Source organism: Phaenicophaeus curvirostris, chromosome 2 (assembly GCF_032191515.1).
Source record: "Phaenicophaeus curvirostris isolate KB17595 chromosome 2, BPBGC_Pcur_1.0, whole genome shotgun sequence".
In the NCBI taxonomy this organism is placed as follows: Eukaryota; Metazoa; Chordata; class Aves; order Cuculiformes; family Cuculidae; genus Phaenicophaeus; species Phaenicophaeus curvirostris.
In genome coordinates this window covers 34,378,295-34,402,386 of record NC_091393.1, presented here as the reverse complement: position 1 = coordinate 34,402,386, position 24,092 = coordinate 34,378,295, and the positions used below count along the sequence as shown (strand labels likewise).

Genomic DNA, 24,092 nt, shown 5'->3' with positions numbered 1-24,092 from the left:
AGTCCATCCCTGAATGTATTTTTGGAATCAGATGCACATGGAATTGAAATATTCCCTTGTGGCTAATGGGTGCAGAGGTAGTCAGCAGGCAGATGGCCAGAAGCAGAGGTCTGGGATTCAGGATATTCACATCCAACAAGGCTCTTAGTGTTTTGCAGGAGTGTGTGCTGCTTCAGGAGTTTGATGGTCAGGGAGGGTGCTTGTTTTCTGACCTCCTTAGTTTGGACACGTAGATGAGATTTTGAAGGAAAGCAAAGAGAAGATACAGTGCCTTCAGTACAGTCTGCACCTTCAGCTCCTCAGCCTGCCTCTCTGCCAGGTGCTCACCAGCAGAACACGGATGCTAATCCCTCCCCCTGTAGACAGCAGAAGGGCCTGTGCCACATTGCTTCTGCCCTGAAGGAGCCTGAACTGCTCATACATAGTAGGGCAGAGGGAGCTGTACCTGCAGCCAATGCTCCACCTTATCTTCTGAGCTCCTTTGTGAGCTCAAGCAAGACAAGTGACTGTGCAGAAAATGACTGTATCCAGGGGGTGGGGATTAAAAACCTGAAGGAGATCTGAAGGAGGGTGGAAATCTGCATGTAGCTCCTGGCTGTTATGTAGGTCATAACTTCATTGGAGAAACACTCAAATATTTTGTGAGCAAGCATTCCAGTGAACTGTGGTTCATGGCACCTAAGGAGGGTGGGAGGAACCTGGGCATCCCAGGTGAACCATACTGAACTCATACTGAACAGTTCCAGATTCAGGGAAACTTCTTTCTGCAGATTTCAGCAGCAGCTATTGAGGTTGCTGTGGGGTCTGTCTCTGCAGGGAACCAGCTTTTCTTGAGGGTGGTGGATCACTGGGGCTGCTGCCATGGGGCTGGTGGCCACACAGGACCCCCGGGCAGGAGGTGCAGGGATGGAGGAGGTGCGGCACATCTGGATCACAGTCCGCCTGGGGATGGTAGAACAGGTAGCATGGGCATTGGTGTGTGGTCTAAAAGACAAGCTTTTTTAGTAAATAGATGTAGAGATAGAAATGCTCATTTGGAAATCGGGTCCATGACTGAGCACAGGGGTTACTGTTAAGACCACAAGTATTTGGAGACAAACTAGAGCCACTTCCAAAGGGCTGTGATAGTACCTTCCCTTCCCTTGCTGCTGCCTTTAATCATAAGCACAATTTTGCTCAGTAGTTCACAGCCAGGCTTGCTCAGGGCCAGCCTGGGAAGGAAAGGGGATGGACTAGGGCTTCCTGTGGCTGCCCAGTCAATGGGGCCAGGACAGGCCCTCGGCACTGGGGCATTGGCAAAGAGGGCTAGAGAAGATGGTGCAGGGGTTTAGGGTAGCAGGGATGTAGAGAAAGAGCCCCAGCTCCAGGGTCCTGACTCTGCTTCCTGGGATCCTGGCCAGGGCCTCTTGGGGTGGTGCTAAGGTTGCTGCTCTCGAGGCAGCTTATTGCCCCGCTGATCCGAGCGAGAGCGTTTTGGCCAATTGGGATGCTCTGGTGAGAAAAAAAAGCTCTGGTCGTCGCCTCACTCATTTTTGTGTGCTTACTGCATGTTTTCTCAGTTTGCAGTGTCAGGGGGCTGGGCTCACCATGAATCTGTTTGGATTCTGTCTTGATAAGGTGAGTGCAAACTGTCCCCACGGCTCTCGAGAGCAGAATCAAACTGAAACTTACCACTCAGAGTAGAAAGCACATAACACCCACAGCTACAGACATGCACAAATTGCTGCAATATAGGTTAGGAAAGGAGCCCCATTCTGCACACTCTGATCTCATTAAAAACACATGCATACATACAAAATCTTCTCTGAATGACTATAACCACCAGTGTGTGTTCCCTTCTAAACACCCAGCTCACTTGTAACGGTTTATTAAAAAGGCAAATTTTCACTTTTTATGTATCCTTGCTCCCTTTTGCACCTGGTTGCAGTTTCTACAACATTTTTAACTTTTGTTTTTTTCGTGACAAATAGTGAGTAAAGTGAGAACTCTCAGGGACACCACCCAGCTTGGGTATCTGTGTCCCTGCCTGGGGACACGACCCCAGCACAGCCAGAAGAAATAAAATCTTCCCTGCTTACTAAAGCTCTAATGCCAAGAAGAATTTCTGTGTGGCGCTTGGAGGCTGACAACAGGAGCAAATCTTGTCAATAAAAACCTGTCCTTTTTTTTTTTTTAAGAAAAAGGGCATCTGAATACACAAGGTTGACTGAGGACAGGGGAAAGCAAAGGTTCTTAGAGGGACAGTCCTCACGCAGAAAGCATTGCGGTAGGAAAGCTGCAGGGAAGCTGGGAGCCAAGTCTATAATATCACAAAAACTGTGTACTCCTCTTCCTGCCTGCATTCCTCTTCCTGCCCAAAAGCTGCTCTCTGCTTCACTCATATACATTAGGATGTACCGTGTAAATTGTGGTAAAGACAGGAACACTGGGGATAAGTCCAGGCTCCTTAGCATGGGTGAACTGGGAAAGTGGTCTTCAGCCTTTGATTTTTCTGTGCATGGTTTCAATATTGCAGGAATCACTTCCCAGCACAGTGCAGACTCCGTGGGGCAGGAATGCTGTAAGGAATCTCACTCAGTCCTTGGATAAGGAAATGATGAAGGACTTGCCTATTCACAATTAATGGTAAAAAAGAGCTGAAGGCCTTTATTAATCATTGCACAATAAGGAAGTCATACTGGTTTGGCTCCCTTCAATAGGGCTATTTGGTCACACCTACCTAAGTGGTTTGGCATCTCAACCATCTCTCCACACGCAGCAGCCAGAGAGGAAGAGGGAAGGGCTAATGCGCCCACATGCCACCAGGGTGCCTGGCCACCAGCTTGCAGGGCAGGAAGCAGTAAGCATCCTTCTCTCTTTCCCAGGGAAACAAGCATGTCTTTTTAAGAATCTCTGCCCCATGCATACACCTGTGCCTCTTTCCCCTGTGCTCTGGGCACAGATTTCTGCCCCATCCCCTGGAATCAAAAAGAAGCAGAACTTCACGTATGCCCTGTGCTGGAGTTTTCTCCCTCTCAGCTGCAGGCGTCCCCGCCAAGGAGGGTCTCCTCCCAGGGGCACATGCCACCCACTCAGTGACTTGTAGCTCCTTGCCTTGCTGCTGGGCTTCTGCTCAAGGTCCCAGCCTACCTCTCATGGCAGCCAGTCTGTTCAACCCTCAGCTCCAGAAAGCAGTTAGTGGCCAGATGTGACAGCTGGCAGGTGCCTATGAAGTGCCAGGAGGCAGATGTTCAGACACAGGGCTTCGGCTGATGCAAGCGGCTGCATTGCCCTGTCCTAGGAGAGCATGCTGGTGAGAATTTTGTCATGAGTGGCCGGGCAACATCAGGACAGGATGTGAGGAAGCACTTCAGGAGCCCAAGCTACGTCTCAGGTGCCTTTTCTAGGTGAGCTTGTGCCCAGGCTGACATTTGCAAAGCTGAGTGGCCTGAGCCAGCTGAGCCCACGCTACCTGGAAGTGAAAAGCACCACCAACTGTGAGCTGTCATGGTGGAGGTGAGGACGCTTGGCTTTGAAGCAGAAGGCAGTGTCTGCATTTTTAAGCAACTGACATCTGACTCCTCTACCACAGGACAAGAATACAAGTTTGCATCCAAAGTGGGTACCGAGGCAGCGGGGGCTCAGTGAGCATTAGTGGCTCCTCTTCCCTTCAGCCACCACTGTGAATTGCGGAGGAGAGAAATCGTCCCCAACCTCTTCTAAAAATGGGCAAAAGCAGAGTCCTTTAGCGTGTTGCAGACTTGTGAGCCTTCTGCTGTTGACTGCAGTTAGTGCAAACGTGACCTTGATGGGTGTGCAACCATGCTACTTGCTAGAACTTCCAGTCACTGCTCATGAGGATGGGAATGACATCCAAGATACCGGTTGTGGGATGGTCCTTTTTCAGCATCTGAGGAAAAATTAAACACCCGTGGTTTTGGTAACTGTCATGTCTTTGACAAGAAGTTGTGTTTTCCTGGTGCTGACGTCACCAAAACTTCCATCTGTGCCTCCACATCCCAGCCCAGGCAGCTGCTCTTCCCCTACCAGTCTCCCCTGACTCCACACGGAGGAGGGAGACCTCTGCCTCAGTGCCAGGGCAGCTACCTCAATGCTGTCGGTGAGTTTTTCTTAGGCCACCATGACAGCTTGTGTTTTTCAGATACCTGCCCCGTGACACATGCATTCCTCAGCTGCACCGCATCCAGTCAGCCCCGGCTCATGCAGTAATTAGCCAAGTGTTTCCTTTAATTTCAGCCACAACTATTTTTCTTGCTCTAACATAAAGCCTCCCAATGACAGTACAGGTTTTGGGTCCTGTCCTGCGTGGAGCGCTATCCCAGCACGTGTTGGGATGCAGCCATACACTGGCAGCCGCTGATTTGAATCCGAAGGGCTCATACCCCCTCAGTGAGTCATGTTTTTCATTTTCAACCTCAGGGTTGTAATTGCCCACACTGGCAAGTAGCGGTGTCTCCCGCAGCACCCAGCTGAGACACACCAAGCTTTATAAAACAGCCAGAAGGGCAGAATCCTCCTGAAATCTGTGTTTAAGTCTATCTCAGCTGTAATTTGCCCCATCCCATGGCAAGGCAGCTCAGATGGCAAAACCATGGAAGGAAAGTGCACATTGCCTTCCTGGCCACATCACATTCAGTGCCCCAACATTTTCATGCTGGCGGCAGCAAGGTGGGCATTGAGCCCTCCTTCTCAGTCAACCTTTGGCTCTGTGCCGGGGGCAGGTGGCCTTACAGGGCTGCATTTTATGGCAGCACCCAAAACGAGGAGCTTTCCCACTGCTGCACCTTGCTAACGCTGTCTCAGTTAGCCAACCTGGTGGTGGTGTTGCCATGGTTGAGATCTGTTGTATTTCTGGTCACAATACACACCTTCATGGCTTCCAGGTGGCTTGGGGGCTGCCAGAAACCCATGCAGCAGCTGCCAGGCTCAGCCTTACGAGGCTGTGATCTATAACGTGCATTGTCTTTTTATGTAATGCGTTTTATTAAACATCTTCTAAAGCTTACAAGTGTCCCCAGGACATAACTCTCCAGCACAACGTAATGCCTTGCCAAATAATGAAGTAAGATTTATGGCAGTAACGGTTATCTTATGTTTTTTTAAAAAAAATATTACAGCAATATCTCTGTCTAATATAGGAATATAACATGCTGCCTTTGGCACGTTTATGACAACAGTGCTCTGGTTTTCTTAACTCCATAGTTCAGTGTTGGCAGTATTTCAAATTCTTGAGACAGATGTTTAAATGAGATTTTTAAGAGGACAGAGAAATACTTCTAGAACATCATATGGCACTGAGTGTCTCAATGTGAGTAGAAACATTATTTCTTTAACATTCAGGGGCAACACATGGCCTCTCTGGTTTAGATCTCATGGTAAATGATGAAAGTAGCAAATGTTGAATTAGCTTTCTGGGGCTTCCTGGCCTGTTGTTACTTTTTGGCTGAAGTGGTGGTGGAAGAACAGACACTTGACCTTCTTCTGGATTGAGTTTGCATTCGCATCTTGCTGGTGAGCCGCGAAAATAGATCCACATTTGTTTTGAATGCAGTTCCCACCATGCTGATACAGGACTAAGTGGTCTCATGCTGACATTTTGAGTGTGTCATTGTGGTCCCAGTGGTTAGGGTTTCAGGCCAGAAATACAATCATTTGGAAATATGTAAATGAGAGCCCTGGTCACATATCTGCAAAGCAGGTAGCATTCAAGTATTTCCATTGAAGCAAATTCTTGGGGGGAAAAAAAGTATTGGCTAAAACAGATGAGAGCGACATAATTAACAAAGCCAGGGTTTTCAGCTCTGACATTGCTATTAGCAACTTTCAGTCATGGAAAATCAGAACCCACAAAGGCTGAAGTCAGCATTGTTAGAGACATCATCACTCTCAGTGTACGGTGTGTTTGCGGCTGGGAGGGGAAAGCGCCCCGTAAGAAGGCAAGAAGGCTGCACACGCGGACAGTGCAGAGAGATTGAAGACAAGGGAAGCATCAGTAAAGCAATGAACACTTATATTTAATTTACATTTGACAATTTGCACATAAATAACAATGTAAACCAATACGTAAACATATGATAGTTTGTTGTTCTAGCAAAGTAAAAAGCCTGGTAACTTTGGTCAGTCTTTCTTAAGAGAGACAAAAAAACCCAACCCCAAAACACTGTTGATTGTTGCTACATTCACATGTAAAACTTCTAAGGGAAGGGGAAAACAGTAAAGAGAAGTAACAATTCTTAAAGCTGATGCATATAAATTCTTGTAAAATTTGTATCAAATACAAGAAAGCACTACAGGCAAATAATAGGAAAAGTGTGTGTCCAGTGACAGAGTAGTGATACTTTGGTTTATCCTACAAGTACTACATTTATGAACTATTGCTACATTTAAAAGATGTCAGCCTCACAATTTGCAGGAGTGGAAATGTAATGAACGGTAGTCCTTCAAAAGCTGTGTTGAGAGACTTGCTTTTCAGGATTGTTTGGTGTTTTTTTAACAGAAGGCATTAAAATGAAGTATGCTGAGAAAAAAGATTGCTGAATTCTGGATTGCAGAAGTGGGCTATTTTTAAATTTGTAAGATATAACCAGATAAAAAGCTACAGACAGATGGGAGGTGTGTGATAATGCTACTTATATTTATGTGAGTTGAGCAGGCAACCCATTAATGTCTCGTTAAAACAAGACGAGGGGCTCATCCCAACTAACTTCTATCCTGCATTTTGCCGTGTTTTGTGAACACACCACGCACGGGTCATATTTGGCTTCTTTTCAAGTTCTTTCAGTTACATTTTCTGGCTGTTTGCTGACCACCCACCTCCTTCCCCCAGTACACACTGCCTGGAGAGCAGGAGCCTGATGACCCCCGTCCTGCGAACTGGGTCATTCCCACTGAATTTGCTGAGATGCCACATGGGGGTGATGTCATCACATAAGGTGTTTGCACGTTCAGGCTTTGCCTGGACAGGGGTGCGTGCGTGCTTGCAAGTGGTAAATGCCTTAGTACATCCTTCTGGTTTTGAGGTCATTGGTAATATGCAAACGTGGATAACATTTGATTTTCACACTTAGATGAAAAATAGGTTTTATTACATGGTTTGGCTCACAACTTAAGTGATATAAATATATATACATATACATATATAGTATAGTGGTATAAATATATCTATAAATATACATGTATTCTTTGCTACACCTCAAATGTCACCATATCATCTTTGGGCTTAGCAAAACAAAAGATAAAAGGACGTGCATTCTATCTTTCCCTGTGCACATTTTGGTTTCTTCTCTAAAGTAGCAAAGCATTTAGATAAAACAGCATTGTCTGCACCACTGGACACAAGCACTGAGGTAAATTGTTGTTCAACAACTTTGCAATGCCCTTTTCTTCTTTAATTAAATTAACGACAAAATGTACAAACACAAATACTGAGAAAAATCTGACTCGTACAGGAAGGAAGAAAAATGTATGTGCCAGGAAAGGACTTTGTTCCCCACTTCTACCCAGGCAAAGTGGGAGAGGAAAATACAAGTAAAACTGAACCCCTCCTTTCTTTCTCAGGGAGTCTGACGGATTTGGGGTTTTTTTAATCCCCGGAAGGCTCTGGCCAAAACAAAAAAGGAGTCTGCCAAAAACCTCCTTTTAGGCAGAACATTAAGAATATTTGTATGTTTGCTTTTAAACTGCTTTTGGAAACAGAAGAATGTAAATGAGATTTTATTTTGGAAGAGCCATTTCAAGCTGATGCATTCCTTTGGTCAAAAAGTTACATGACAACGTGTGGGGCTGTAGCTGTTTTCTAAAAATCTGGGGTATTGTCCATGGCAGGTAGGAGTTTGCTGTGCCACATCTGTTCTGGGTAGAGCTGCAGGCAGTAGAATCTCTCTCCTATCCCAAGAGAGGCAGGGGCAGCAGTTTCTTCCCTGCTTGCTGCTACTCTGTTGTTTTTTTTTTTCTTTCCTTTTCAATTCCCAGTGGGGTGATTTGCACACAAAAGTACACAGCATTTTTTTCAAACTAACGGATCTAGGATTTTGTAAGTCAAATGTCCAACTTTGGCAATATGAAAAACCACATTTGTTTAAAAGACATTGGTACATAAAACACATTTACTGAAACCCCAATCTTAGGTTCTTAAAACAGATGTGCAGAAAAAAATATCTACAAAGAATGGCCATAAAACAAAAAATAAAAACATTTAAAGTAAAAATTACAATGAATTTTCCAGTCATTGTAAACATTTTCCTAATTATTGCTTTTAGAAAGATTAATTGCATAATAAATTATGAAGTACTATCATTGAAAAAATAATTATGGATAGATGATTGTCTTTTAGGAACTGGCGAGGCAATGTACAGTCCTTTGCCTCTTTTTATGCCCTGAGAAAACAGTAACTTTGGAGTTCCTTCTTTCAGCTGGAGAGCGTAGGGAAACTACTGTAAGCTGAGATTGCTTTGCAGCATTGAAACTATATACAAGCAACTGCTACAGGCACCCTGACTTGCCAAGTCATAAATAAAAAAAAAAAATCACTTTGCCAAAATGTTCTAAGGGTCCATTGGTTCAACTGTTTCTTGCTTGACCTTTACAGGTAACAGAGGTAGTGGGTGACCATGAGGCAACTTCATAACTGACATATCTGACGATTCATAAAGGTTGCATCCTGAGGAGATAAGTCCGTTTCCCAGGTTCCTCTGCAGAGATGCTTTCAGATTAGCTCCTTCCATTTCCCTTCTGAGCATGGCCAGTATATCCTTCTCCACGATCGATGTTAAGTCGATATTGTCCTCCACTTCTTCCAACTTGTCGGCATTGTCACTGATGTCAAACTTCTCAATCTCCTCGTTGATTCGATTCAGGTCCTCCATTGAGAGGCCAGAAGCAGGGGCGACAGGGCAGTTGCCTTTCAGGTGGACCTGGAGGCTACAGAGGTGAATGTAGCTCTTGTGGCAGTGGATGCATTTATGGGGACGTTCCCGGGTGTGGAGACGCTTGTGCAGCTTCAGGTGCACAAACTGGGTGAATTTGGCTGGGCAGAGCTTGCACTGGTAAGGCTTCTCTCCGGAGTGGAGCCGCAGGTGGGTTTTGAGATTGCTGGTGCTGCTGAACCGCTTGTGACAAACCTAACATGGGGGGTGGCAGAGAAACAGTGAATGAGTGGGAGGGGAATTTATGGTTTAAATCACAGACACCTAGGGGGAGACAGCAGGATGAAATGGCAGCTTTTTATATCTTCACACTTTCTCACAAGTAGAAAAAAATCCCCACCTTTTTTATTTAAATATTGCTGAACAGCATTTTGAGTATGGCTGATGGCAAAACCATATCAGGCAGATGTTGCTCTAGCATGTTAAAGGCCACCCAGGTGTCTCACAGACCCTGCTGCATCGAGGCTGGAAAAGGCTGCGATACCGTCTCCTCAGCGATACTGTCTGAGGAGCTGAGAGTTTGTTGCACAGCCCTCCCTGCACGCTATACGGGGTGTGCATGAGCCCTGCCGTCCCTCAGGCCTCCAAGGGGAGCTGTCTCTGTGCTGTGTTACATACCTGACACTCGTGGGGTTTTTCTCCCGTGTGTACCAGATAGTGCTTCTGGAGGTGAGCCAGCTGCGTGAAGCCTTTATTGCAAGTCTGGCATTTAAATGGTCTCTCTCCACTGTGTACACGGAGATGCACCTACAGAGAAACAAAGAAATTGACAATTTGCAGTCTCCAGTACTGTAACAAATGTACTTTCAGATGTTTCCTGAAGTTAGCAGAAGACTCTCATTGCTAAAATACAATGTTATCTAGCTAATTAGGTGACATTAGTATTAAAACAGTGTCTTTACAACCATGCTTTCTGGCTGGGGGGTGCCACATTAAGCCCAGACTGATAAATAACCTAACGTGCAAGGGAGGCCTGCCCTAGCGTTCCTAGATAGCCTACAGGGAAGGAGAAGCCCCAGCCTTCCAGGAAGGCTTGTATCTTATTCTCCACTGCCTACCTTCAGATTGGAAAGCTGGCCAAAGGTCTTGGAGCAAACGTTGCATTCATACTTGATCTTCCCGTTCTGTTTCTTCAGTGGGTATGGGAGGGTTTTGTAACCGGTCACATTCCTCTTACTTTTAATGAGATTCATGGCTTCTTCACCGCCGGTGGCAGCCAACACCACTGAGGTAGGTTTAGGTTGCATTATGTGTTCTGAACTGGCTGCTGTACCAGCCGTGGGTGACCCACTGGTAGGGCTGCATGGCTTGTCCTTCATGCTGGCAGCAGCGCCCGTGATAGAGAAGGCACTGTTAGGTGCTGGTATGAGGAAGTCTCTCGGATGATCAGGCTGCAGCAATCGACGGCCTCCTTCACTGGGCAATGAACTGGGAAGGGTGGTGGGGTTCAACATGTGGTGTGAAAGGCTACCTCCACTGAGCAGGTTGCCATACAGAGGATACATCCTTGGGAAGAGATTGAAATTGTTGATGCCATTGATATTGTTCAAAGCGCTCAGGTTATTACAGCTCATATTGAATGGAGGTAATAGGAATTTGGGGTAGTGAGGGTTATAGGACGGTAGAAAGGCAGGTGGGAGGTGGCCAGGGGGTGCATATCCAGGATAAGACCCCAATCCTTCTGAACCATACGATCCATTCAAGTATGAGTACGGCTCTCTGTGCTCTTGAGAAGTAGGTGCCAGAGGTGAAACCGTGACCCCTGGACTGCTGTGAGGGCTTGAACTTTTTAAACTTTGGTCTGGGCTGCTCCTCCCGGAAGGACTTGGCGTCGTAGATGTCTGGATGGGTGAGTGAGTAATGTAGCTGGGTCTGTCCATCCCATATGCTAAGGAAGCTTTCAGATAGTCTTCAGGAATGTGAGGTCGGATAGGGTAGACAACTCGAGGGAAGAAACACCTCTCTGGGCTATAGTTCTTACGCAAATCATCCAAGTCTTTTTCTGGAGTAACTTGTGAAATGTTGGTCTGGAAAAAGTCTTTTCCTTTTGGAGGATTTGATTCCATTTTCAGGATTTCTTTCACACTGTGCTCCCTCTTTGGGATACTTTTCTGATAGAGCTCATCTTTATCAGCACTGTGCTCCTTTGGATTAACGTGGGTTTGTGCTGAAATACAAAGACAAGGCAATGATTAGTTAGATAAGCCACCATCATTATCTCTGTCCAAACACAATCCAACTCCTACAAGTTTAGTGGGAAGGAAGGGCTGCTCTCAGAGATGAGCAATCATTTAACTCGCAAAAAAAAAAAAAAAAATTTCTGTGTGAAGAAATGCCTGCTGATATTAACGGTTAATTAAAAGCATTGTTAATCTAAGGGACACCAGCCAGTATACACAGATCTGGATGACGATTCATTTGCAGAATGCTGGCCTTGGCTTTGCAAACCCATTTCACCTTTCTTTCCCATTAACTTTGACTAACTTCACTGTTCAATGTCTATTTAAGCAGTAATTCTAATAAATGCGGTAACAAACATTTGTTCACAACACAGGTTTAACAGAAGGATTTTGCAGAACACAAACTTCCAGAAATGTTTCTCAGTAAAATAACAAGGCATGACAAATCGGCTTTTGCCAAACCACAGCAGTCCCTTCACCAGCCAGTTCAATTACTTACAGTACCAAAAAAACCATGGCTGGCTAGGATGAAAGCCTTCTTCAAAGAGAAGGTATTCTCCATCAGTAAACAGATCATTACTCATTAAATATACTGCTTAGGAACATCTACAACAAAGCAGACTATTTACTGCAGATTTCTGTGGCATTCAATCTATGCAAAACTCCTCTGCTTACAGCTGTACTTTATAAAAAAACGCTGAAGCAAAGCAAAAGAAAGCAAGACTAGTTGGCTCCAGCTTAAGCTGAAATGTACTTACAAAACAAAAAAGGCAAAAGAAGTATGCATTTAGAAGAAAATAGAAGCCAGCCTCCATTTGAATCAGTTCAACGCATACACTTTTATTCACGTTCAAAGCCTCTACCTTGTTATCTGGACACAGTATAACACAAAGAGTACACTGAAAGATGTCTTCAACAGAAAAAGCAGTTTACTTTTATCTAATCTCCTGAAGTTAATAGTTACATAATCTTGAAATGATGATGACTTGTAACATATTTTATTGTAGGGGAAAAACTACCAGAAGGTTTTGTATTTGTGGTTAGTTGTGTGCAATGTTTTCCATCAGGAGGTACAAATCAACACTGATAGATATGTGACTCGAAAGTATTGCAGCCCTTTCGCCAAATATCTACATTTGTGACTAACTGTTTTTACTTCACTAACCAGGATGAGAAATAGTTATTTCTGATTTTTGGAGGACCAGCTGAACCCAGCGAGGAAGACGGGAACCAGTAATGACCACATGGCTTTCAGTGCAGATTCTTTGCTTCACTATTCACTACCCTGACAGAACCTATCATTTGGCCACATTACCCTATAAGGCAAAGAAACAGTCATTTATTAAACGTATCCCAGAAAACAGCTGCTTTCAAAGCATGCTCCTACTCACAGCAACCAGTTGTTCAGTAGCATCCCTTTTCAAATGGTACTAGACAAGCAGCAAGCAAATTTGATTTGAGATAGGTAGGTAGTTTGTGTATTTTCAAGTTGCAACAAAATGCAGTTGAACAGTTATGTTCAATTAAAATGTTTACGATAAAACATAGATTGTGTTGTACAGCAAGCATGTACACACATAAATGTGCTTCCCAATTACTTCTATGCTATTTAATGCAGAGATATTTCAAAAACAAATTAATAGTGTATTGTGTTGTCTGGCATTAAAAATAATCTACTTTTCTCATTTTATCTGTATCCATGGACTGGTAACTCATTTTCTAAATGTCCACCCAGATTTTTGGGTGTAACATAGGGGTCTAAGAAGCTCCATAATGGCATTGTAGATAAAATCATCTTCTTATCAGCTGCCTGTCACCACGCCAGTGTCTCAGAGCAAACATTCCTGGTGACGTTATCAGTGTTGGGAAGTATTGAAAGCTGGGGGTGGGGAGGGCGGGAAGTGAGACTTGTGAAACCTTGCGGCAGAAAAAAAAAATAAATACCACCTTATCAGGCCCATATCAGTTTCTCAGTGGGGTCTGTTGAGCAGGAAGTTCAAATTGACACTTTTCAAAAGAAAAAAATCTGGGGGGAGGGGAAGAGGAAGGACAAGTGCTGGTGTTGCTGGAAAAGTGACAGAGAAACTGGGGACACTTCAGCTGGAGGAACGTCCCCTACTGTCACAAGGCTAAACATCAGGGTGTGGACCTTATGTGCTAGAACAAGCCTGTGAGTGACAGAAAGGAAGCTTAGAACAAGAATGTAACTTCCCTTGTGCAACAGGCCCGTGTCCCCACTTGACAGACTGGAGATAATTGTTCTTTCCTTCCCTTCAAAGTTCCTGGTAAAGCCTCCCCTCCTACTAATTTCAATGTGCAAACACAATATTTAAATATTATTTTTCAAGTCTAACTGTGACAGCTCACTTTAGTTTGCAAGCTATCTTTGCTCCATAAATCCCCTCTTAGCTTCTTCCGCTATTACCTGTGCACAAGGGATGTTTGGGAACCTAGAGTGAGCAAAACATAAACAAGTGTGTCAACACCTTCTAAAATAAGAGAAGGTAATGCTGGGGTCCAAGAAGAGGTTCTTATATTTTATACTAAAGGTGAATTTAAACCAAGGTTCAAACAGATGAGGAGTTTGCAACCTTTCTTGTTGCTCTTAAAGGAAGCATATTTCAAAAGTAGATCTATTTCATATGTGGTTTTTTTTAAACGTTCTGATTTTAGATTTAAGTTCTTACTGATTACAATGTCTCCCTCTTGCTCTTAAAATGCATTTCTCCTTCACCCCCCCATATACATACCTATATACACACTAAATATAGGCACATACTCTTCCAAGATCTGTCTAGTTGCTGTGGTCAGAAACACACATAGAAGAGAGGTTCATGTCAAAACAAGAACAGTGTAACTGCTTTTGTAAGTTACTGATCTGAAGGGAGAAGGGGGAAAAAAAAGAAAGTAAGTCCCAGGCGTGCCTCTTTAGAAGCCCGATCCACTTCTGAGAGAGGTGAGCAGATTATTTGCTCAGATCTGAAATTAGTGTGTGGAAGAGGAAAAGGAACAAAACTCTCATTATTTTTAAGTGTTAATAAAAACTGAGCACAGAGGCTGCCTGAAGTTACTCCAGTGTGGGTGTTCCAGCTACAGACTGCTGCATAGCCACAGAATTGCTCTCATTTCTTGTGCTCTGAGCTGTAGCAGGAGAAAGACTTCGATAAAACAATGATGTTTTTTCTAAAAACTTGAAAAATGGTTGTAGGCAGATAGTAAGCTCAATAGTAATTTCAGGAGTGAGACGGTACTGAACATTTTGAGTGGTGCAGCTTAATTATGCCGATTCACATTTTCGATCTAAATTAAGGACCTCTTTTGCTAGTAGAAAGAGAACCTCGAAATTGTGAAGCAGGCAAAACAAAGAGCGTTTCCACTCAAAATGAGAATGGAGACCAACATTTAGAAGTATATAATTTGATAATCTATTTTCTGTATGCGTCCAAGGCAGGGTGACATGCCTTTGAAAACATTTTGCTCAGAGTTCTTAAGTGATCCTTCAAATAATCCTCAGTATTAAGTCAACTTTAGCCCCCAAATTCTGATTTTGTGAAAACAATCCCTCATATCACTTCAAAATAATTTTCCTGAGCCCTTTTGAAGATTCCAAGAGGTTTTTTTTTTTTTAAACAAGCGCAGATGTTTCCTCTCAACCCAAACAGAAAAGCTTCAAGACCAGAAAGTGAAACTGCCCATAAGCAAAAGGGAAAGCGAGCAGCAGGACTTAGCTGACAGTCAGTAAGTCAGCGCCAGCAGGAAGAAAAAAGAATAAATCACATTTAGGAAAGCTTTAAAAAGTTAATCTTCATAGAATCCAAAATACTGAATTATACATTAAATCTGCTAGTTCTCAAATATTTTTTAAATGCACAAATTGTCATCCCCCAACTCAAACTTTTTTTTCTGAAGCTTGACCAAAAGAAGATGTCACCTGCCTGTACTTGACTGAGGAGACAAACACGACATGAGCAGCAGGAAGTTGCATCATATGATTGCAATACACAACATTATTATCAATTAGTCGTGTCCTGAGTCAAAGCAATTGTATTGGGTTTTTTTCGTTGTTTTTTTTTTAAAAAAAACCACAACCATGTTACTCTCTCCACCCTCCATCCCAAAATTATGCTACTATGATGAGGCAGGAATGAAATTCTAGATTATGTGGGACCCTGAAGCAGATTTCCTTGGTCTGTTCGCTAGTCTGAATGCCTAGATTATCACAGACTAAAAGAGAATGCGAGGGCCCAGTTGATGAGATTAAGCACATTTCACAAATCTTGACAGAACACACCACCAGTGGCCTCAAAACAGGCAGGAAGGAGAAGGGGATCATTTGAAATGAGACTGAAATCCCAGTGCTGGGATAACGCGGAGTCTCCGCCACTGTTGTGCAACTCCTTGCAGGCACTTCAACATCCACTCCAAGTTACGTAGCTCCACTCAGAGCTAATCATGGTCATGAAGGTAGGTGTGTGCCTCAGCGTCTGAAGGACTGGGTCAAAGGCCTCAATTCAAGAAAACACAGAGTACAGGGTTAAACCCATAACTAAGTACATGCCTAATTGCTGTCTTGAATCTGGATGCTTTCCTTCTACGGCACAAATGGACTAACGCCAGAGAAGTTACCTTTAATTTGAAAGTTTGCTGTTACAGAGGCAAATAGATGTAATATGTGGATGTGTAAATATATTTATGCTCTAAAGTAGTAGTTCTCTCATTTTTGAGGCCACTAATTACAGGAAATAAAGCCAGAGAAATTCTCTGATACATTTTTTCCCTGGAGGCCCATCCTGCTCAAGTGCTTAAAGAGGAACTGAGGTGCTGAACTTCAAGACCGTGATCCCCGAACCCCTGAGGCACCTAAAGCAGCTACCTATATTTTAAGTCAGCAAAACTGAGGTCACACTGGAAGCTCTCCATTGGTGTGTGTCCCAGGCAGCCTCTCCTGTGCCAGGCTGGGCGACCAGCCAAGGCACAGCTCTTCCAACAACTCCCGCAGGCAGTGGCATGCTCTGCGCATCCAAGACACGGTGAAGGGAGGGAGCTGGGCACAACACACCACAGCAGTGGGCTGGCTCTGCTGCTGTCCCACACTCATGCTGGTGCGTGTCCCAGTGGGAGGGAGCACTGACCTCAGCCTGTGGTGGAACCTGGATCCCAACCTTCCCTCCCTCTTTCTCAAAGGGTGCCAAAACCAGCAGTCAGGAGCTGGGAGAGGTGGCAATGCTCGCCTGCTCCACTGAGGGAAGCTGTGTCACTTTAAACACCAAATTATTAGCGGTTCATTTGACCATAGAGGGCTTTCCTGACTTTCTGCAGGTAGAGGAGAAGACCAGTGGGGAGGGTCCCCTCAAGCAAGTCTGTACTAAGATGTTTTGTTGGGTCAAAGCCTCATGTATGCAGCAGGCTATGCAGCGGGCATAGGATCCTAGCTCTCTGGGGACAATTATTTATTGACAGATTAATGCAGTGTGAGGGCACCTTGGCCAGGTTTGTGCTAGGGATGTTCGCTAATTTTAGGTTTAACTAGAAGAAGTAGCCTGGGAGGAAGAGGAAGAAAACGAAATGGTGTTGACATTCACTTTAAACTCATCTGGTTCCATTACTAATGCTGGAAAAAACATTCCTGCTTGGTCTGTTGTTACAAGGCCTTCAGCAAATAAGCATCTTCTGGAGACCTATGGATTTTTTTCCCATACTTTTAAAGAAAGGGCATTGAATCAATCTTCATGGTACCTGTAGGGTTTCTGGCCTAACTGACCTTGCACCCAAATGTTTGTCACAAAGATGAGGGGAAAAGGTAAACAAAAAAGTGAGATTTTTTTCTCATTTTTCTGAACTGCTATTTTCTTTTGGTGGAGGGGGCTAACAGGAAACTTCTAAATGGTTTAAACAAAATTATCTTTAAAGATAAGGGATAATTCCATCTCAGCATCTGGAAAGATTGCTCTTTCAAATGTTAAGCCTAAACTACACAATTGCTGTTCAAGATCCCATCTCTTTAAATCCATATATTAAACTGACTTTTTCTAAAATGCACAATTCTGCACATGTTCAAACAATCTCAGTTTTGACCTGAGCAAGAGTAACCAGGTAATTAGTTGACACTTTACAAATACATTCCTCACTGCTTCTGCATGCAACCTAAGACGCCAGCAGATGCAGGAAACTGAGGCTGTATTTGTGTTTCCTCCTAGCTGCTGGCCAAATGTCTGGATCTTAGTAAACTCCTCATCCACAGGAGCCCTTAATGCTGTTATCTTGACATACTGGCACGTCCCACTGGAAAGCCAACAGATCATCATACCAGGAAATAAAACTGCACAGTGAGCAGTGAAATGACATATGCGTGAAGATGATATAATCAGTGAGATATTTTTTCGAACAGGGAATACAGCAGCACAGGACATCCCCTCCCTCTCTTCCTTCTGCCACTAAGAGAGAGCAAATTTTCTTCTGTAATTTGTACTTAGTAGGGACAGACCAAAAACTGGTAAAAGGATGTCCGTGGAGGACAGATGTACTTTTGATTAATCTAATTATTGTCATGATGTGGGGTGACATTTTAGCTCTAACAACCCCTGAAGTAACACTGATATTAGTTGTTGCCAAATAACAGCAAATAGCCGTTTTTATTAAAAAAATGTAGGTGCTGGCAGAAGAGCAAAAGAATGCTCTCCTCTATCTCATAGCAGCTAGCAGGAGGGGAGGCAGCCTAGAAGACGAATGAAAAGTCAGCAAGAATCTCTCCTTCTCTTCAAGGGGCTCAGGATTACGTGCTAGGCGGTGATTAGTTATGAGTAAACGACTGAGGCTGGAAATGGTCAGAAACCACAGGGAAACAGATAAACTCCTGAAAATACCTCTTCCCCCTGCTCCCAGAGCCATTATTTTTTAACAGAAAATGAAAGCTGTGATACAGAGCCAAGAAACAGGATCAAAATACACAGTATTGAAAAAACAAGTAACGAGATCAGAAGACCACATGAGCTTTGCTCCCATATAAGATAAGTAAGCACAGATGAAAGGCTCAAAGAGCATCATGCTTTCAAAATATACTTTGTTAGACACCCAGACAGAGTCATGGCACATGGCTACTTCCTTGTACAGTGAGGGTAGCTCTTTGGGAGCATGACTGGACAGCCTTTAGAATATGCTCTATGCACAAAGAGATCTGGACTGGGAAAGCCTGAGAGTGAACCAACATCCTACAGTTCTGAAAGCAGAGGATGTACTCAGGCTGTCGGTCCAGAATTTCATCAGGTAAGACTCAGATTATAAACCAGTAACTGTTCAGATTCTTTATAATCTGTTTACATTTGAAAGGGCACAAGGAACTCATTCTGTTGTGTTGGGTATTTTAATTCCTCTTTTCCACTCCAAGCTACCTACTGTGACACAACAGATGATGCAGCTGTGTAATCATACAACTTATTATTAAATCATATAGGCAGAAGAGACATTACTAGCATTCCTTGTTTATATTGTAATCCACTTACTGAGGTTCATCATTGTCAGCTCTCTGGAGGAGGGATAGTGCAGTCTCTCCGCAAAATCTCGGCAATACCACACAAGCAGCTCTTGGTTGGCAGGGATGGGCTTGATGGTGTAGAAGTAGATGTTCATTCCATTCTGACAAGCAGCCAAGTTCTGTTCCTGGACAGAGTAGCCAGGGTTTACATAACGCATCCAATTGCTCTTGTCCTCATTAAATCCGTCAATGAAGTGGTGAAGTTCACCACTTGAATAGATCTGGAATAGAAACGAAGTGCCTATGAGTATATATATGCAAAATAGTCAACACGTATGCGGAGTCCAGAGGGGAAAAATGATAAGCTTTTTTTTTTTAAGGAAAAAAAAGGCATTACTGAAATAAGAATTTAAGCTGGATTCCCACCTTTCCAGCTCTGATATCCTCTGTATTAGGAAAAGAGATGCTTATGCAAATATAAGTCCAGTCACCTTTTCCATTTCCACTTAGCCTGTGTCTCTGCCAGTATGGACAAATCGGACACAAAATCTGAAATAGAGAGCACTCTTCCTGTGCCAATAGTCTACCTTAGAGCCCTTTTCCCGGTGCTATGATCAACAAGTGGGTAATGTTAATGACTGCAGGTCTGAGTGCATGCTTGCATTAATGCTTTGAGTCACCTGTGTATAAGACTGACTGGTTGTGCTACGTCAGAGCCTTTCTCACTTTTTTCTATGGCCTCTGTACTTGCAGTTTCCTACCACCTCCGCCCAAAGGTTTAAACTATGCAAACATCCTCCACCCCCCTATAGTCCTAAAGCAACACTTGCTCATAGTTGGACTGTAGCCCTTTTATAGAAAGGCTGGGCGAGGCAAAGATGAACTTCACCTGCCATAACTTAACGAAGACCTGGAGAAGTGCCAGCCGATGAGAAGTCACTTTTTCTGTCAAAGGACATGTTCTGTCTTGTCTGCCGAGGGGAAAGAAAACACGAATCTATAAACGCCTCGGAAGCTTAGGGGGAGAGAAGTCCCAACCCCTGACAGAAGTTACTTTTTCTTGAAGTGGTAAGAGAATTATTAAAAAATAAAAATAAAAAAAAATCCAGGAGACACGGTGGTTGAAGACACATCCCCTACTCTCAGACAGAACTAGGTTCCTGGGTTTCACAAAACATATGACCACGCAAAAGCCAGAAGTGGTAGCAGCTTGCACCAGTGATGCACCTCACTGAGCGGGAAATGATTTTCCAAAGGAGAGAAAGCTTATCTTGGAGGGGAAAACGCTCCGTGGTGTGTTCCTGCCTTTGTGTTCACACCACTGTCTTTCGCACCTATCTGGCTGGGCAGTGCGCCCTGTGACCACCCGCCGTCCAGCTGGGATCTCTCCCTTTCTCTAGACAGAGCTGCCAGCGGACAGGGGCAAGGCAGCCTGGCCCTTTAATGCGGGCCATAAACACCAGAATCACTTTCTTTAAGAGTAACTTCCTGTAAACCGAGAAGGGGGAAATACATGTGGCCTCATCAAAGCAGCTTGCGAGAGATTTTGCGGTGTGTTTGTTATGAGAAAATGGAAGGGAGCTAGGCGAGTTGTGCTGCACCAAGAGGAGCCTTTGGGTTTCTCGGCTCAGCCCGGCTCGCAAACTTCCAGGAACATGGGGCTCCAGCACTCGACGCCTGCCATGATTTCCCAAACTGGCCCTCCACGGCTAGTGCTGGTCATCGTGTTCTGGGGCGAAGACACCCCACCAGGCTCCCACCTATTCTGGGGAAGGCGAGAGCAGATGTGCTGAGTCACGGCGTGGTTCCCAGAAACGACGTCAGCCCCGCTCCCCTCGCACGGGCAAGGAGCAGGCAGCGTCCCCGGTGCGCGCAGCAGATGTTCCCACTCCTGCCAGCAAGCCCAGGATGCATTTAATAACATGTGGGAAGTTATCTCCCACAATTTCCTTTGCATATGTAAGCCTGTTTCAGACCCCTAGGAAGGAATTCATATTCAGTGCAGCGGCGTGTCTTGAATGAATCAAGGGATTACAACAGAGACTTTAACGATGCTTAGATGGCTCCTAGGATATTATTTCTGAGGATCCCTCTGCATTAAGGCTTAAAATCGCATCGTGAGAATGATGTCATCTTTCTCACTGAAATATATGAATGTCCTGCAATACGATTAGCAAACCCTCTCGCTAATGTTTGCCACTTTATTAGCAACTGGCAGGGCTAGGGCTGGCGTACCCATTGCTTCCTATGCCAGATACAAGCTCCTGAAAAACTTGGCTAAAAAACCAATTTTGTAGCCTTGTGAATGTGAAAACACATCACCTGCTTTGTAAAAATACTCAGGCAAATAACTGCCTGTGCAATGCTATATTACATCACACGAAGACAATCTGAGAAAAACGAAATTATGCAATTAGGTAGGAAGAAAGAGGTGTGGAGAAAGCTGGTGCTTGCCCCGGGTTTCACCTGGATATGAGGTTGGGATATTGGTAAGGCAGGCAGGCACCTGGGCACAGAGGCTTGGATGTACTCCCAAATCCACTGATTTAGACACAACCTAAATGGCTAGAAGGCAGCAAAACAAATCCATGGAAGGAGATGAGGCTGAAGAAATGTTCTCTAATAATTAATAATGTGTCTGTAAAGGAGACTGAGGATTATGTCAGCTGATAAACTGGAAGCATATTCCTCAGCACAGATTCCCCAAGCCAAAACAAATTGGCTGGTGCTCCCTTCCAGCTTATATTAAAAGTACAAATTAGGCATCACCTCTAGTGTTTGTCTGGCATTAATGGATTTTTCTCTTCACTAAGATCTCTGGACTGCTCTTTTAACACTTTCTAAAGCAGACTAGAAAAGCTTATGACTTGAATGCTATATGCTGAAGTCTGCCACTGCTGTGGTATAGCAGTTGCATTCAAAACTACAAGAAAAAATGTCACAAAATTTACCATAATTCCAGAGTAAAAGACGATGCAATACTTTCACAGCTGGAAAAATCCAAGATACCTGATATTTGCACGAAGAAGAATGACTTTCCACTGTGAAGAAATGCAAAACAACCTGCTCCTACAGCAAGCAGCAGAACTATTTCTTTACACATTGATCTGTTTAGGAAGACAGAGCCAGGAAGGGCCATACATCTCCCCTGCTCTCTCCACCCACACAGTCCCTACATCCAAGACAGCCAGGCTTTTACTTGGCTTAGTCCACCCCACTGATTCTGTTCATGCCTGGCAGCGTACAGAAGTTGCCCCCTGCATTCACAGAAATCTGCAGCAGGAAGTGACCCAGCTTTTCAGCTGTACTCATTTAGCGATCTGCTTACTGCAACAACATGGTGCTGTTTTTTCCTGCTTACCCGCCAAAAGTATTTTCTGTTTGCATTCTTGGGAACCGTATCGCTGGTATAGATCTCTCCTACCAGGGGTCCAAAGCGCGTTCCTTTTGGGATGTACTCTTTGCTTATAACTCCAGTGACCTACAAGAAGAGCAGCACAGGATGAGTCCGTCGCCAGCAGAAATCGAAAAGTCTTTCTTCCTCTCCCCGATCCCCTGAACTTCACATGGTAAAGCAACAGATGCAAGAAATTTTTAGTGACAGGTCAGCAAAACAGAAATAAATTAACAACTGTGTTGGATGTGATATGACTAGTATTGTTAGGTACTAGCATCTTACCAAGACATACGGAAGCCAAAGACGAACACCACCTGAAAAATGTGTTTTGTTGAAATACATTTACAAGAAGAAACACTCAGCGAAATGTGCAGACTGCCAGATAACTTTAGAAGTTATTTCTCCTATCAAAGCCAACCTCCAAAAGTCTAGTTCTAGCAAACAAAAATATTCAATAGCCATCAATCACTTCACTGCTACAGAGTTCGCTTTTCTAATAAGTTAGGAACTGGAATGACTGCTCCTCCAGATCAAAACGAAACCTCCCTCCACCCCCACATTCCTTGCTCTATACCCATCCTGAAAGCTAAAAGGAGAAAAAAAAAAAAAAGACGACCTACAATTTTCTCACCAGCATACAGTGACATACAAAACAACATGAAATGGCTTTGGGACGTGTACTCACAGATCACCCTCTTTTATAAAAAGAAGGCAGCAGTTCCGGTAACATATGTCAAGTGGGTTTGGTCAGAAAGGCTTAAGGGTTTTGATGAAAATGCTCCACTGTGCTAGGTCTAAGAAATGTATTCTAGTTGTTCAGCTTCCTTCTTGACAGTAATTATACCAAAAAAAGTCACTGACCACAAATCAGGAAGCAATTCATCACTATTCAGAAGAACGTGCCTTAGAGTAACCCTTTGCAAAACACTGCTGACTTATTGGTTTTGTCTCTCTCTGTTCCTCACCAATCTTTTTACATTTAATGCAGTCAAACAATGTTAGAAAACCAACAATTTTGTAAACCAACCCCCACGAGCCTTTGCAAGACTGATCCTGCTGCTCAGTGGAAAAAAAGAGGGTTAAAAAGCCTATTCATTTGGTATTATAAACAGACTTTCACAGCAAAATGTATTGATCATATCCCTTTCACACACCTTGCCTTATCTTTTTGCTCGATGGGATTTCAGAACAAGACAGGAATAGTAGAAGTGGTTGGCTAACACTGAGAGTTGGGATTACTGCTGTCTGTCTCCTGTAAGGAATCATCGTCCTTACCAAAGGAGATTAGCACTCCTCAGACCCTGCAGATAGCTCACTTCAGGGAGCATTTCTTAGCAACAGTCCTTTGCAGCAAAGGACAGCAAAAACCTTGGACTTCACAAATTAGCTAAGACTTGTGATTTTCGCATGCTACCTTTTCTTCTGTTGTATTACCCTTGGCGTGAGAGAGCGACACAGACAGAAAAACTTGCCTGCATATTGCTCAAGATTAAAAATCCCAGTAAACAAGTAACATCTAGTGCAATTTCACAGTAAATGCCAAAATAAAGTGGACAAATAACCGTCATGGAATCAAGCTGGTAATCCACACGGAAACAGATTGCTGGGTGTATCTGGTAGCTGTGTGCACTTGTCTGTGTTTCAACATGTGTTTCAGCACACAACAACAACAAAAAATTAAATGTCAACAGCAGAGGTAGTTAAATGCTCCATTGATCTGTGCATCTGGACTGAAGAAAGAGAGAAAAGGGACTTCCAGAAATTTTCCTACCCCTACCGCAAGCTGAAACAAGCTCAGTGGCTCAGTTTTATTTTTGTCTTGCTTGTACATTTCTCATAGAGAGCTGAAAAAGGCAGATGTTCTTCTCATCTTCCCCATATATCTTCATTTACATCCATCTGCCCTCTCAGGAAAAGTTCACAACTAAGCTACAGTTTTACTGCACGGAAGCTTCGGTTTTTGAATTGTTTTAAGATAGCCAGGCCTTAATTAAAATGACTTTAATGAAATTCTCAGAATCTCTAGAAATCGCTCCTCGAACTAGTCAACTTGAAACACTCCCTGAACTCGTGGCTCTGACACAGCAGATACTTTTCTGATATCCCCTTCACACACAGCG

General features: G+C 43.8%; 1 protein-coding gene across 7 annotated transcripts in view; it reads right to left on the bottom strand.

The window, feature by feature from the left end:
* Nucleotides 1-6,017: 6,017 nt before the first annotated feature.
* LOC138717805 (PR domain zinc finger protein 1-like) overlaps nt 6,018-24,092 on the bottom strand; it is a 99,853-nt gene continuing 81,778 nt past the window's right edge. For 5 of the 7 annotated variants that reach the window (XM_069851660.1, XM_069851656.1, XM_069851654.1 and 2 more), the window contains 5 exons: nt 21,937-22,056; nt 18,604-18,856; nt 9,983-11,091; nt 9,543-9,671; nt 6,018-9,119 (listed from right to left, as the gene is read on the bottom strand). In XM_069851660.1, the coding sequence (XP_069707761.1) occupies nt 8,544-9,119; nt 9,543-9,671; nt 9,983-11,091; nt 18,604-18,856; nt 21,937-22,056 (2,187 nt within the window). In that variant the 3' untranslated portion in view covers nt 6,018-8,543. The other 2 variants (XM_069851658.1, XM_069851657.1) reach the window with 2 other exon arrangements.